Source organism: Pavona decussata, unplaced genomic scaffold (genome assembly GCF_977016875.1).
Source record: "Pavona decussata unplaced genomic scaffold, jaPavDecu1.1 SCAFFOLD_381, whole genome shotgun sequence".
Taxonomy (NCBI): domain Eukaryota; kingdom Metazoa; phylum Cnidaria; class Anthozoa; order Scleractinia; family Agariciidae; genus Pavona; species Pavona decussata.
In genome coordinates, this window is record NW_028145755.1 from 1,314,643 (window position 1) to 1,328,558 (window position 13,916).

The 13,916-nt window shown below is 41.2% G+C and overlaps 2 protein-coding genes and 1 long non-coding RNA gene across 6 annotated transcripts in view; 2 read left to right on the plus strand and 1 right to left on the minus strand.

Annotated features, from left to right (window-relative positions):
• Positions 1 to 764: 764 nt before the first annotated feature.
• Positions 765 to 6,147, plus strand: LOC146452015 (NADPH-dependent quinone oxidoreductase VAT1-like). The gene is made up of 4 exons (XM_085098475.1): positions 765 to 1,461; positions 2,683 to 2,841; positions 4,659 to 4,774; positions 5,400 to 6,147. The coding sequence occupies exons 1-4, from the start codon at positions 873 to 875 to the stop codon at positions 5,658 to 5,660; spliced, it is 1,125 nt and encodes a 374-aa protein (XP_084954601.1). The 5' UTR covers positions 765 to 872; the 3' UTR covers positions 5,661 to 6,147.
• A 109-nt stretch (positions 6,148 to 6,256) lies between these two features.
• The window catches only part of LOC146452016 (uncharacterized), a 50,583-nt gene continuing 42,923 nt past the window's right edge, over positions 6,257 to 13,916 (minus strand). Inside the window, exon 2 of the long non-coding RNA XR_014859876.1 lies at positions 6,257 to 6,671. This is a non-coding gene — a long non-coding RNA (uncharacterized LOC146452016). The remainder of the gene's footprint in view (positions 6,672 to 13,916) is intronic.
• Positions 12,557 to 13,916, plus strand: part of LOC146452017 (uncharacterized) — a 96,244-nt gene continuing 94,884 nt past the window's right edge. For all 4 annotated transcript variants that reach the window (XM_085098470.1, XM_085098471.1, XM_085098472.1 and 1 more), the window contains exons 1-3: positions 12,557 to 12,987; positions 13,104 to 13,221; positions 13,533 to 13,620. In XM_085098470.1, the coding sequence (XP_084954596.1) occupies positions 12,888 to 12,987; positions 13,104 to 13,221; positions 13,533 to 13,620 (306 nt within the window). In that variant the 5' untranslated portion in view covers positions 12,557 to 12,887. The remainder of the gene's footprint in view (positions 12,988 to 13,103; positions 13,222 to 13,532; positions 13,621 to 13,916) is intronic.

The window sequence follows — 13,916 nt, forward strand, 5'->3', positions numbered from 1 at the left end:
TTTTGTGAAAGATTACATTGAAGAAATAACACGTTTTGTAGCCGCGGTAAAATAATTTTCCGTGGGAAATAAATTCATCGAACACGACAGCACGTTGTTCATTTCGTCGCGTCAGGAATAGATTTTCAAACGCGAACTAGCCAGCGGAACCTCGAAAAGACCATGCCGCTAAGCGCGCGAGCGTTAATACTAAAAATGGGGATTATGAGATAACACTCGCGCGCTTAGCGACCGCGGCTGGGATTTCACGAGGACGCACGGTTACCAAGACCGTAACGAATGCTGAATTTGTTTTGAGTCAAACGGCGCGTTACTTGCTAGTCAGGGCTATTCTACAAGAAATAAATGGGGAGAAACGACCAGAAAAGACTAAAGACCACGTTATTGTGAGTACTTCAACTATATTTGAGATAAATGTAATATTTATTTAGTCGAAACCCATGTTTCCTATTGCCCATGGTGGAGGTGCGTGTTCTCTCCCGATCCCCCTCGAGCGAGTTTCCACTCGCGTGCGTTCGCGCGTGAGCTTCTCCTCAACGACAAGAGAGACGACTAGGGACGATTCAGGACAGTGGTTTGGATGGGAGATGAGATGAGAATCTATTTTCAGTATTTTCCATGTTAGGAGGGACTCTTTCTCCTTTCATCCCGTCATCGCTGGGAACATTTCGCACTTTCCGTGTAGGGGAAAACAATTTTACACTTGAACAAATCGTTACACTACGAATCGTTACTACAAATCGTTACACTACCCTGGGGCGAGCGATCATGCACTTGCGCGGGTAACGCCTGGTTGAATTTACGCTGAGTCACGATTGCATAACGATCGTTTTCTCCCTGTTTTTTGTATTTTCCTTCCTTGGGGACCGAAAATGATTCAAATTCCACACGCTGGTGGTTATGACAAGCTTAAATACATTCCCTTTTCGGAGGGTGAATATACAGAGGGGGCAAACATCAAGCTCGAAGATATCAAAGATGAAGACCTTGTGATCGTCAAAACTTACGCTTGCGGTGTCAACTACGCTGATGTATGCATTCGCTGGGGTCTGTACGAGTCTGCAAAGGAATACGTGGGCTGGCCTATCACTCCTGGTTTTGAATTCAGTGGTGAGATAGAAAGCAAGGGTGAAAATGTGAAGGAATTCGAGATCGGGCAGAAAGTTTTCGGCGTCTCCCTCTTTGGCGCCTACTCAGAACGGATCAGAGTACCAAAGCATCAGATCTTCCTGCTACCGGAAAAACTTGATAAGTATGAGGCAGCAGGATTTATAACTGTAGCGCTTACCGCCTGGTATGGAATGTTTGAGCTTGCAAGACCAAGGGCTGGAAGCTGGATCCTGGTACACTCTGCTGCAGGGGGGGTGGGGAGTATGCTAGTGCAGCTGGCAAAGATTAATGGTTGTAACGTGGTGGGTGTGGTAGGTGCAAGTCATAAAGTTGAGCTTGTCAAGAAGTTAGGTGAGAGAATTTACTGTTAATTGTTGCTTTCTATTCTTTCTCCCCACCCCCTTTCCCCTGTGTTCCTTGTATTGTTCTGGATCTGATGTAATTTGGTACTGGTAGTAAGTTATTTAATGAGAATAAAAACACATTACTGTTGTAAACACTGATAAGCTTGTACAAGTTACAAGTTGCACCCTCCCGTATTCACATACCCATGCACCCACTTGCATCCCTGCTTATATCTTTTCTGTGATAACTAGCAGTATGCTACTCTTAATATTATTGGCCCCCACAGAATCAACAAACGTAGCCTACGAGCAAGCTCTCTTGTGGGTGGTTGTGGAGGAGTTCTCTCTCCTCTTTCCCCTCTCCTGCCCCCACCCTAGAGAGAGCTTCCTCACAGGCTACAACAAACGCTTTTCATTCGATTAAGTCATTCTTGTTTTTCATAATTACCATGCTCCACCAGTAGTGTAGCTCCACTGCTCACTATGTATTATAAACCATAACAACCCACAATTCCTTGATTCGCTCTGACGAAGGGCTAATGCTCGAATAGTAATTGAATCTCTTTACAGTGGCCAAATTACCGGGGCGGGGGGGGGGGGGGGGGTACTTCCTTTTAAGAGGCTAATGGGGATGTGCCGCTGGATGGGGTCGCATTTTGACGACTGGTTTGACTAGAATGGGGTTGCATTTTCAACAGAGTTACTAGAATGGGGTCGCACATTTTCGGATTTTTGGGGTAAGAAAATTCTATTAAGTAGGGATTCAAAATGGTCTTGGTTAAAAAGTTCAGAAAGTTGTTGTTTATCACCTCGCATTACGTTCCGTTCTTGAAACCACAACTTCAATATTAACCAGTTACACAATAACACAAAACCACCGGTCCAGAACAAAGTAGATGCATAAATGGAAAGGTACTTAGTTGGGATCGCGAAAATTACATTTTCCCAAAAGTGACTAAGATGGGGTCTATAACAGGTCACAAAATAGACTATAATGGGGCAGGGGCTCTGAGAGGCCAGCAGCAAATACCCAGCAAAACTGAACCCAAGTACCCCCCCCCCCCCCCAACCCCGGGCCAAATCACCTTATCAACTAAGCATCTGTTACATGTATTATGCTTAATTCACTGATTGCTGTCTGATGCAATTGCCTAGTTGTTCTCTAGAAATACGTTTGTCGGCAGTCTTTTACATATGCATTTTCTTTTTCTCTTTGTTCCATGATAAGGTTGTGACCATGTTATTGACAAATCCAAGCAGAATCTCTGGCAAGCTGTTGCTTCCTGTTCCCCTAAAGGTTACCAAGCTGTGTTTGATGCTAATGGTGTGGAAACATTACAGGAGAGCTATAACCATTTGGCTCCTGCTGGCCGGCTGGTGATTTATGGTACATATTAAATATCAAAAGTGTTTATAACAGTAAAACTTTACAGTTAGGGGAGATACTCCTGCATATTCAGAACTATTTTTAAAAGCAATAGAGGACTTTTTCCATGTTTACATAGCCTCATCTAAACACGAGGGGGGTTGGGAGAATTCGAGACAGTTATGCAAAGCCGAGGCGCCGTCAAGGGTTTGCATAACTGTCAAGAATTCTCCCAACTCCCCGAGTGTTTTGATGAGGCTATGTAAACACGGGAAAAAAGTCCTCTATTGCTTTTATAAAATGTTTCTAAAAAAATGATACGACAAATGAGGGGAAATTTTGTTTATTTATTTCTTGATTGAAATAGATGTTCTCAGTACACGCTCTGGACAATCAGTTTTGCTACTAGCCAATGAAAATGCGCATCTGACAACACATGAACCAATCAAAATTTGCGTGGTGGCAAGCATCAGCGAGCCCCGTGTGGATGACGGCGATTTCAGCTTTGAATTCTCGTAAATCTTACAGAAAAATACCGAACATTTGGTGAAAACTAGAAGAAATGTTCAAAATATATGATTCTGTAAGGAAAGAACTTCAAGATGAGGAGTTTATTTAAGCTGAAATGAACGTCACTGTGCATGGTGGCTCTCGAAAGTTACGTGAACTTGCCCGATGTGGCAGCCTGAGATGGCCGAGAAGTTGAGTCGCTCATCGTGCCTTGTATAGTGTTTTGCTGTTAAGGAACCATAGCACAAGCAGCGGATCCATATTGTGAAGTAATAGTAATCGTAACAGTAGATTATTACGCTGAGAAAGTCTCAGAGAAAAAACATTTTATTCAAATTTGACAGCCAAAACACGGCAACCAGCCGTACAAAGTTTGATTTGAAACATTTTATAGTCTGTAGCATATGGTTTTGTGTTCATTTTCGTGTACATTTTTTGAATAAAGAATGTCTTTTAGGGAATTTTATTGTGGTACTCAGATGCAAAAAATTACCTTGAAAAATGTTTACTGTGTATTTGTTGCATATTTTGTCGTCTTCACTTGAGCTCTCTCGACAAGGTCGTCTAGCAAGGCAGGCAAAGCGCTGTGGTTCTTGTTTCGTTTGCTTTTTTTCCCTCGGGCTCAGGGAGGAGGAGATAGGCAAACCCCGATCAAAATTTTGGGAAAATTTTCTGACCATTTCCTTAACAGTTGTACTTGAAATTACTTTGCGAGTCTTGCGAAAGCTTTGAAATGTTTTCAGATTGTGCCGGGAGACACAGAAAGCGTGATGTCACAACCGTGTTCACATACTCTCATCTGAACACACCTATCGACCAATGAGAGTGTGCGTACTATCTCGAATATTTTATAAATAGCTATGTACCATCCCAAGGGGTATGGTTTTTGAGTTGTTTTGATCTTAAAGGGGTTGAGATTTTGATGACTTCAGTGTAAAGTCTGGAAATGAGTATAGATTTTAAAGGCCAGGTCTCATGAACATGGGCATTAAAATTTTTAATTCATTTTTAATTGTGTTAATTTGGACATTTTATCTAGTCATACCACACCAGGAGTTAGTCGTTTGATTACAGGAGAGACAATTACATTTGAATTCTTGGGATGGATCATTAACTATTAGCCCAGTGAACGTAGATAGTGAATCTCAAATATTTTGAGTCATCTAGGCTTTAAGCCTTGTAAAAGGAAGGATTCAACCACAAAAAAATGCTTACATATAGAAGCAGCTTAATTGTAGGAGCAAATATGTCACTCCAACTCAAAATTCCTTATTTTGGAATTTTTATCAATTGAATAGATGATATCAATTATTTATCTTTTCATGTAGGCTTTCACACAATGCTACCAAAATCCACCGAGGGTGCTGGAGGTGGCATCGGCTTGTGGCAGTGGATAAAAGTGGGCTTGAACTACAGATCAACACCCATGTTCAATCCTCTTAAGGTTGTAGAATGTACATTTTGATTATTTTGTCAGTTAATTATTTAATCAAAAGACCATTATTGGTATTTGATAACAGTGATTCAGGACAAACGGAAAGCACTTGTAGACTCCATACTCTATTTCATGCCAATCTGGAATTGTTTCAGTGCTGATATTACATCCAGCCTTTTGTCTTGGTATTTTTTCCTCTTAACATAGCGAGGATTAGAAAAGAATAAGTAAGGTCAAAGGTTGAAAAACTCTTCAAAGTTATTTGAAGTATTTATAAGTATTAGTTGATCGCAAATGTGTTTGGCATTTGATCCCTTCTTCAGTCTGACAAACCAGCGAGGCATGTCACGTAATTTACATATGCACACAAGAAACACAGTTAGAGAAAAACTGAAAATAAAAAATAAACAGGCAAGCTACATTGTAAAGAGCGTAACTGAATATGTGCACATAGATGTTAAGTCAGCTCGGTCTGAGCATTCCCAGCTCAAAGACTAATCTCATTTCTTTCTGCTTGTGGTGGGTGAAGTCTCCCCATGTAGTCATCCTAGTATTTTCGTACCCTCTCCTCCCCTGCAAAATAATTATGACAGTGAGACTGGGACTGAGACTGTATGATCCCAATCTCTTGTAGATGGTGACTGAAAATAAGAGCGTCATGGCATTCAACCTTAGCTTCCTGTTTGATCGCCGAGACGTGTTGGAGGAGAGTATGACACAGCTACTGCACTGGGTGCAGCAAGGCACGTTGAAGGTTAGCAAGGTGACGACATATCCACTGAAGGAGGCTGGCAAGGCACATAGAGATATAGAATCTGGACAGACAGTGGGAAAACTTGTGCTGACAATGGATGCTTTCGAGCTTAAGATGGATGATCAGAATAAGACAGATTGAAATTCCCCAAGCATTAAGTATAATTTTGCTTTCAATGGTAGTGGTTGTCAGGGTTCCCACTCACTAAGCACCGACCACCAACTCATATAATCGTAGTGTAATATTATTGCAAACCAGGCAGTTAATCTTTCTTTTTACTGCTATACTCTTTTTTTATATATATATAAGGCTGAACGTTATTAATTTTTTTTGGTAATTTAAGCCTGAAAAGTTCTTAAGATGTTCTTACGTCACATGTTATATCATTTCAATTTAAAATCCATGCGGATGTGAACAAGACATCTATCAAAGAGCAATTTGTACCATAATGTGGTCCAGTTGCTTGTGACATGCTCTGTTGCGCGACTTACATGTACTCTAGTGCTGGATACAAGTCGATACAAGATATCGCGGCAGCCAACTCTCGCTAAACTTGGCTTACGAAAAGCGTCGACCACAGAGGTTCGCAACGTGACATCAAGTTACCAGATTTTGCGGTGAAGATGCAGTAATAAAAATTTTCTTAACCGACTCTCAGCCTAGGTAATGTTCTTAGTATGTTCTTAAATTTTAGTTAATCTCAGCCTCAACGTTCTTATAAAAAAAATTTTTTTAAAAAAAAAAAGGGGTTGCACATCATTATGAGACGAGAATAACAACTAGAGGAGATAGGAAGAGGAGAAAAATCGAAAAGTAAGAGTTCGCTGCTGACTCGAACTTGACACGTGCTGACGCTGGTTTTGCAAGCTTATTCAAAGTTCTAGGTTGCTCCGCAGAATTGCTAAATTAAAATGGGCTCCTTTGAATCATCATTTCGTATTTATCAATCATTTTTATAATGGTGGAAACAAATTGTCTAACTTCAGGACGAGTTTAAGCAATAAACGCAAACTTTTAGTTTCCGCTGTTTTTTCACTCGGCGAAACGAACGCATTGATCATGTTTATAGTTTAATTACACCCATTTTGAAATCACTGGTGATCCTTGCAATCTGATTGGCTCTCAACAGTGCGATTTATTCCCAAATTGCACCTTTTTTTTGCTCCAAATCGCATCCTTTCTTTTGCCCATCAAATTGGAAATGAAGTAACAAAAATAGAATATTAAAATAAACAATAATAATTGACAATAAAACTCTGTGATTTCAAAAAAGGGTGTAATAAAATGGTTATTGATCTTTGTGTCGTGCAATTTTGGTCTGAAATTATACTTGTGATTTTAAATCAAACTCACGCTGCGTGCTCGTTCGATTTTGAAATCACGCGTATGATTTCAGACCAAATCGCACTCCACTCAGTTCAATTACCATTATGAATATAACGCTGATCTCAGCTAGAACGTTTGCACTAAGATTTTACTTTGTCCCGAGCCAAATGCCAGGTTCACCTGTACAATGTGTAGTTAATGAGACCAAGAGAAAATAAGGGGACAGAGAGGGAAACTAGGGGCGTTGGCTGGGGTATGTGAATTTGTGTGACGTCCGCAAACGGTCCGTGGGACGTCACGGTAAGTCATTGGAGCGTGCCAACGTCGCATTGTGTAATAGTGGTTGTTGAATACTCAGTATGACTTTCTCAAGTGGCATTTACAGGCGTCTAGATACTGTTTGAGGACGTCTCTGGAAACAGACTTCCGTTTTCACTACGTCTAAAAATAACTTATTGGTGAAATTCAAATACCGTAAATGCTCGAATTAGCGCCCGGGGCGCTTATTTAATTTTCTGGGTAGAGAGGGGGCGCGCTAATTTGAAGGGGGCGCTTCTTTCGCTTTTCAAATTTCGGCCTAGGACTAATATTGTCTTTATTAACAACAACAACAATACAAGAAGCCGCCGAATTGCCTGATTTCATACCGTGGGGGTCTGGGTACGAGTCTGTGTATTATGGGTTATGATACTCAACACCCACATAGCCGGAAAGAGCACACCGCACTTTACAACATTTCCAAGTTTGGTGTTAATCAAGCTAATATTAGGAAAGATACAGCCATTCAAAAACTCCAAATTTTACTAAGAAATGTATGGAACGCCGGACGTGTGTCCGGCGTTCCATACATTTCTTAGTAAATTTTTAAGTTTTTGAATGGCTGTATCTCGCCTAATATTAGCTTGATTGACACCAAACTTGAGGATGTTGTAAAGTTCGATGTGCTCTTTCCGGCTATGTGGGTGTTGAGTATCATAACCCATAATACACAGACTCGTACCCAGACCCCCACGGTATGAAATCAGGCAATGGGCGCGAAGTTTCACGAGGAACTTACTAAAGTGTACCTGGAAGGGCCTATGCACTCACATGGATATTACCCTCGAAGAAATGAGACGAAAACCTGCAAGACTTTAATGGGCTAAAGCCCCATTCACACCAACAAAACATGTTTAATTAAACCAGGTTTAACAGAATGGAAATTGGTAAAAGAAAGTTGAACCATTGGCTTTGACATAGGATTCAAGTAAAGTTTAACTTATGTAAACTTCAACTTGTGCTAAAGCCGCCGTTACACGTTGAAACTTTTAGCTGAAACTTGCGTGCAACGGCAAACGAGACAAGTTTCACGAAGTGGTGTTACACGGTGAAACTCTTGCTTTTTCACCACTGCGACCGTTGCGAGCCGTTGCAGAAGTAGAAAGCCGTTCTACTTTTCGTGAAACTTGTCTCGCAACGGAAGTTCGAAAAAGTTTCACGAAACCGACCATGTTACACGGCGCAACGCCTGCTGAAACTTGTTTCGCAGCGCCGTTGCACACAAGTTTCAGCTAAAAGTTTCAACGTGTAACGGCGGCTTAAATCTGTAGTCGACAAAAATCCGAAAGCAGCTTTTGTGAAGGAAACAATTTTAGACTGTGTTTAACTAAACAGCTTTTAAACGTGTTTAAGTCTTGGTATGAATGGGGCATGAGATTTATACTGTTTGGTCTATTCATTAAAGACGCCGGTACTGGATACCGTATATTCTTTGTTTTTGATTTTTCCCTTCGGGAGGGGTGGGGGGGGGGGATGGTGTTTATTTGAAGGAGGGCGCTTACAGATATTTTTAGCCTCAAGGGGGCGCTAATTCGAGCATTTACGGTATCCCAAGGGCTATAATGGGGGTCACCCTCTCTGTCCCCTTACTTTCTCTTGATGAGACGTAAGCTTAATTTCTGTGGCACGGACAATCACTGCTTTTCCGATCAGAGTGAGTACACGTACTGTAGCTCTTCACTCGGCTGCAAAAATTTCAGCACAATTCGTGGGTGAAAAATATACGAACGCCCACCTATATCGAGAAAAGAAGATTAAAAGCCTATTCAGCAAGAAAACAAAGCCATCCGGAGCTTCGCTGGCGAAAAAAAGGCCGTTTGATGCACCAACGTCGCCAACGCCGTTTATGGAACTGGACAAAATGCCGTGCTTCTCAGGAACTGACGTTATGATGGCCCGGATCCGACAGCCGAGCGCACGAGTTGACCCCTTCGGCTGGCGATGTGGACAATCCGGACCTGACTGAACGAGAAAAGGAAGAAAACACCAGGGGCATTCCTTGGCTTGGTGGCTGCGGCCCAAGAAATAATGGAATTCAAGTAGGCATTTTCACTCCTGGGTGGATCAAATGGAATCGCGGAAGCTGGAGATATGAAAACTGGCTCCACTTCTTTCAGGGGTACCTGATGGGTCCACACGCTCTATAGGTTAGAATAGAGCTGGCTGGGAACTGAATACATTAGACGGTTAACTGGCTGGAACGTTTCCCAATATCTAGTTTGCTGAGATTTTTTTTATTAAAACACTGGTTATAGCTGGGTAAATAATGCCTCGTTTGTTTTTCCTGCCTGTCAGGACCCCTGTCAGGCTCGTAAAAAATCCTATTTGACTGTTTCGCTCTAACACCGTCTTTACCAATGAAATTTGACGGCAAGTAGCGCGCCAGGAAATAACGTCGGCTTCACTGTTGTATGTGAACCTCTTTTTCACAGACCATGACCAGCGCTATTCTTCCACTCGAAAAGGCCATAAAATATGGGACTCTCCAGGCATTTTTGTCCAAAAAAATTATCCTCTTCATCCTCCCAATTTTTCGGTGACATTCACGGAAAAGCTTTCGAATTTCCCAATTTTTAATATCCTACCAGTGTGCCGTAATTAAAATAAAATAAAATTCTTTGACTAGTAAGCGTAGTAATTTTGGCAAAAATGATCTCAAGATGTTTGCAACTCGGCTTCCGATTCAGGTTAAAATTCTTTGACAGCTTGGAAGGAGACTGTTTTGATTGTGATAGAAACTCCATCACCAACTCGATCAGACCGATCTCTCCTAAATATTGTAAAGCCGGAATGCAATATTCCAGATGTGCTGATATCTTGTGGTTCAACCATGTCTCATTGACGCATATGACGTCAGAGTTTTCGGCGTACACCAGGTCCTGGAAGCGATGGACGTTACGCACGGATTTCCAGTTTATTGTGCTGGCATTCATCACGAGGCAATTGATCTTACCAGCAGTCGAAGCAAAAACCGGTCCAGGGTTAGGATTGATGTCACCAGACATCAAGAGGCGAAAGGTAGCATCTGAGTCGTTGTAGTAACAAACGTGGCCCATTTTCGTTACATGGCACAGTAATAAGTGTTGACTTAATAGCCAAAAACAGAAAAATAGCAACGGCGTTCACAGAGCTCTTCGAATGACGACCTGATTCCCTTAACAATGTCAACAATCCATCGAAGGAGCAATAGCAATAGCGGGAAAACGGCAATAAAAATTGTAAGAATGAAATATGGTAAAAGGAGTCCAAGACTATCGGTACCTCCAAGGCTACAGGTCTTTTGATCACGAGTCATCCTTGTGTCATTATAAGTCATTATATCGTTTAAGCCTGTGCGTATGCTCAAACCTCAAAACGTACCACGTGGAAGACAACATGACTACATTGCCAATTAAGGTGGAACTGAGGTGCCAACGTAAGGGATCTGTCTCATATGGTCTAGGGGCCGACTTTTCTCTCCTCCACTGTCTTTCAGGAACAAGGTATTGGAAAGCAGCGCCTGACAGGAGTCCTGACAGGCAGGAAAAACAAACGAGATATTTTTTATCTAGCTAGAACCAATAATAATAACAATAATAATAATAATAATAATAATAATAATAATAATAATAATAATAATAATAATAATAATAATAATAATAATAATAATAATAATAAAAATCTCAGCAAACTAGATATTTAGAAACGTTCCAGCCAGTTAACCGTCTAATGTATTCAGTTCCCAGCCAGCTCTATTCCAGCCTGCAGAGGGGGTTTTTAGTCGAGCGAACCCATCAGGAACTCCTGAAAAGGACGTTGGTTTCTTCGCTTCCGGGCTTACCCCTATGCAAACTCAATTTGCATTGTTAATTAATGGGGATGAATATTAATGTAGGTATAAAAGACAAACATGTGCTCTATTCAATGCACTTTGCTCTCGTCACGGTCAGTGATTGTTTGGCATCCCGCCCACCCTTCCCGAGAAGAAGGCGGGTTTGAGACCCATGCTACTTCTTTTCGCCTTGGTTTGGGCTTGTCCCAGGCCAGAGCGATTCCGCATACCTCATTTACATGTAATAAATAACAATACCCCGGGCAGAATATTAGGCTATTCTAGTAAAAACTTATTCCCGTCAAACTAAGTCTCGGTAAATCACATTTCTCAGTAGTGTGGCAGTGACTGCTCTTTCCAAGTGCACGGTGGATCAACCATCTCATTTATGTCCTTTCAAGACGTCGTTAATCGAGTTTTTATTGTCTTTGCTGGTTATCTTATCCAGAAACAAAGGGACAGTATTGTGAGGTGAAAATTACGAGGTCGTGAAATGCCCGTGGGTAGACTAATGCCCGACCCCAGGACGGATAATGTTGAAAAATGCCCGGCTTATGCCGGAGCTGGAGGGGGGGGGGGGGGGGAAGACTGGTGCATTATCATTTATAGAGAACGTACGGGGTGAAAAGAAATTAGGGAGGTTTAGCACAGACGTTTGTGAGCCACGGACGGCAAACGTGGAAGTCTCGAATGTTTCCTTTTTTGGCGTGGCTTTATTCCTTACCAAGGAAAGGAAAAGCTCTTGTTGATGACTGTGGCTTTCGTGAAAACGCTACAAAAAGGGAAAAATTCAATTTCCGGTTGCCGTCCTTGGCTCAGAAACGTCGTCAATTTGGTTTCACACCCACAAAACTAGCCCACGCTAGGAAGGAAAACCGGACCCGTGTGAGCGGCGGAATCGAGCCTACTTTAGTAGAGATTCTTTTCAAAATTATGTGAATTATGTTCTAACTAGGAACCCCACCAGTTTCAATGGTATTCTTCCCCGCACCTCTCGCGGCCCTGAATCAACTCTCCGTTCCCCTAATTGGTCCTGTTAATTGAGTAGTTAAGACTCTTTTCCTCACAGAAAAATGTTTTGCTGTATCTCTCCGGGCGCGACTGTTCTGTTATGTTTAGCATCTTCATTGAGAGCTTTGTTTTTTATTTTGCCTCGGGTGATATGTCAAAAGAAAACGACCAATTCCTGAGTTGACAATTGCCGAAAGAAAAAAAGTCAGTTAAGAAAAGAAAAAAGCACAAAAACAAACAAATTGGTCGAGGGGGCATGAGGGGGAGAAAGCAGTCGATCGGAAGATCAATGAGCACCCGATATGATTGTGCAATTATCGCACCCGAATTCCACAATCTCCGAGAAGAAGAGAAATTTCTTTCTTAGTGATTTTAAATTGTGCTTTGACTGACTGCATTTCCCGAACAATGGAGTTAATGAACGAAACAACCTCTTAACAATTCCTTTTCTGTTTTGCACCAATCGTTGCTTGAAACAGCGAAACTTGCGGAAAGTTTGTCACAAACAAATCCTTCGTTTCCAGGACAACGGCTTAGACGTGACGTCACGGCATGGAAATCGACGTGATCTCGCGTAAGAGCAAATTTTCATTACAAAACATTCGACTGGATTGATTCTTCTTATTGAGGAATACTTTGTCACATAATCAAGGAAGGCTGTTCATGATTAATTGAAACCTTACAAACCTGGATTCTGCGAAAATCTACGACTTCTGACCGTAGATTATAAAAGCCGACTGACTTGTTTGGAGATTTTTCAACAATTCAACATGTCAACTTCTGTATGTTCATCTAAGTGCAGCTGGAATTTCTGCAGATAGCAATTGTTGTGGACGACAAGTTTGTAATTACCGTTTCTTTGAGGCTTCTGCCTCGATCAAGGAACAGAACAAGCATTCAAAATGTTGATTTTAAACATGTTAAACTGTGATATTTCTCGACGCGGGAATCTGCGGGCCAGTGTTCTCGTAGTATTTGGATTATTCCTAGTGTGTTACACGGGTAAGATGAAACCCAATTACAATTCAAGTTTTTGGTCCGGCTTTTGTGTTTATTACAAAACCACGTCTTTGTTTCACTCGAGGATCTTAATATGACTTGTATGTTTTATTTCACAGATTTAATTCGCGCAGTTTGTGACTGTGAAAATGAATGCTCTTGTAGCACGAGTAACTGCACTGCGGGGGAATATTGGCTTTCTGGAGCCGGTTGTGTTCAATGCCCTGCTGGGCACTTGTAAGTATAAAACTCTCTTGTGATAACTCTGATCTTCATATATCTAGGATTACATCGCAATTTCAAGGATAGAAAACTTCAACCAATTTCCTCTACAGTAAAATAGTGAACATTTATTTGCATTCGAACGTCCTTCGTTGCCAAAATTCGCGGTTCGTGTACTAAGTTTGTATACTTAGATCTTGTCTTGTATTCAGCTGTGTATATTATATTATCTTAACGTAGGTTGTGTAATATATTGTTTTTATGTCAATTGGATAGTAGTTTTTCCTTGAATCTAGCGTCCAATATATGTTGATTATCATCACCAGCTGTCTGGGAAATGAGACCGCTCCGAATCCATGTCCTCTTGGTTCAGAGAATCCGAACCCGGGTGCAATTAACTCATCCTTTTGCACGGTAAGATTGTTATTTGTTCGCGAATTTGTGTTCTCATCAGATGTTAAAAGGGGAAGATTTCATTAACTCGTGTCTCTTAACAACGGCAAATGTCTTAAATAACCTTGGTAACATTGATGATTTTACCTCATGAATCTAAACTGTAGAGAAATAGTTTTAAGGGAAATTATTACCAGACTGTTATCGTTATTACTAATTAACTCTTTGATTCAAGTTTTGCACTGTCATCTTAAAGTTAGGAGTTGAATAATTTATTTATTTTATTTTATTCACCATGTCATACATTCATAAAAAGT

Coding starts and splice junctions, on each gene's coding strand:
- LOC146452015 (XM_085098475.1), top strand. CDS start 873: ATGATTCAAATTCCACACGCTGGTGGTTATGACAAGCTTAAATACATT. Junction 1,462..2,682: donor TGAGCTTGTCAAGAAGTTAG/GTGAGAGAATTT, acceptor TTCCATGATAAG/GTTGTGACCATGTTATTGAC. Junction 2,842..4,658: donor TGGCCGGCTGGTGATTTATG/GTACATATTAAA, acceptor CTTTTCATGTAG/GCTTTCACACAATGCTACCA.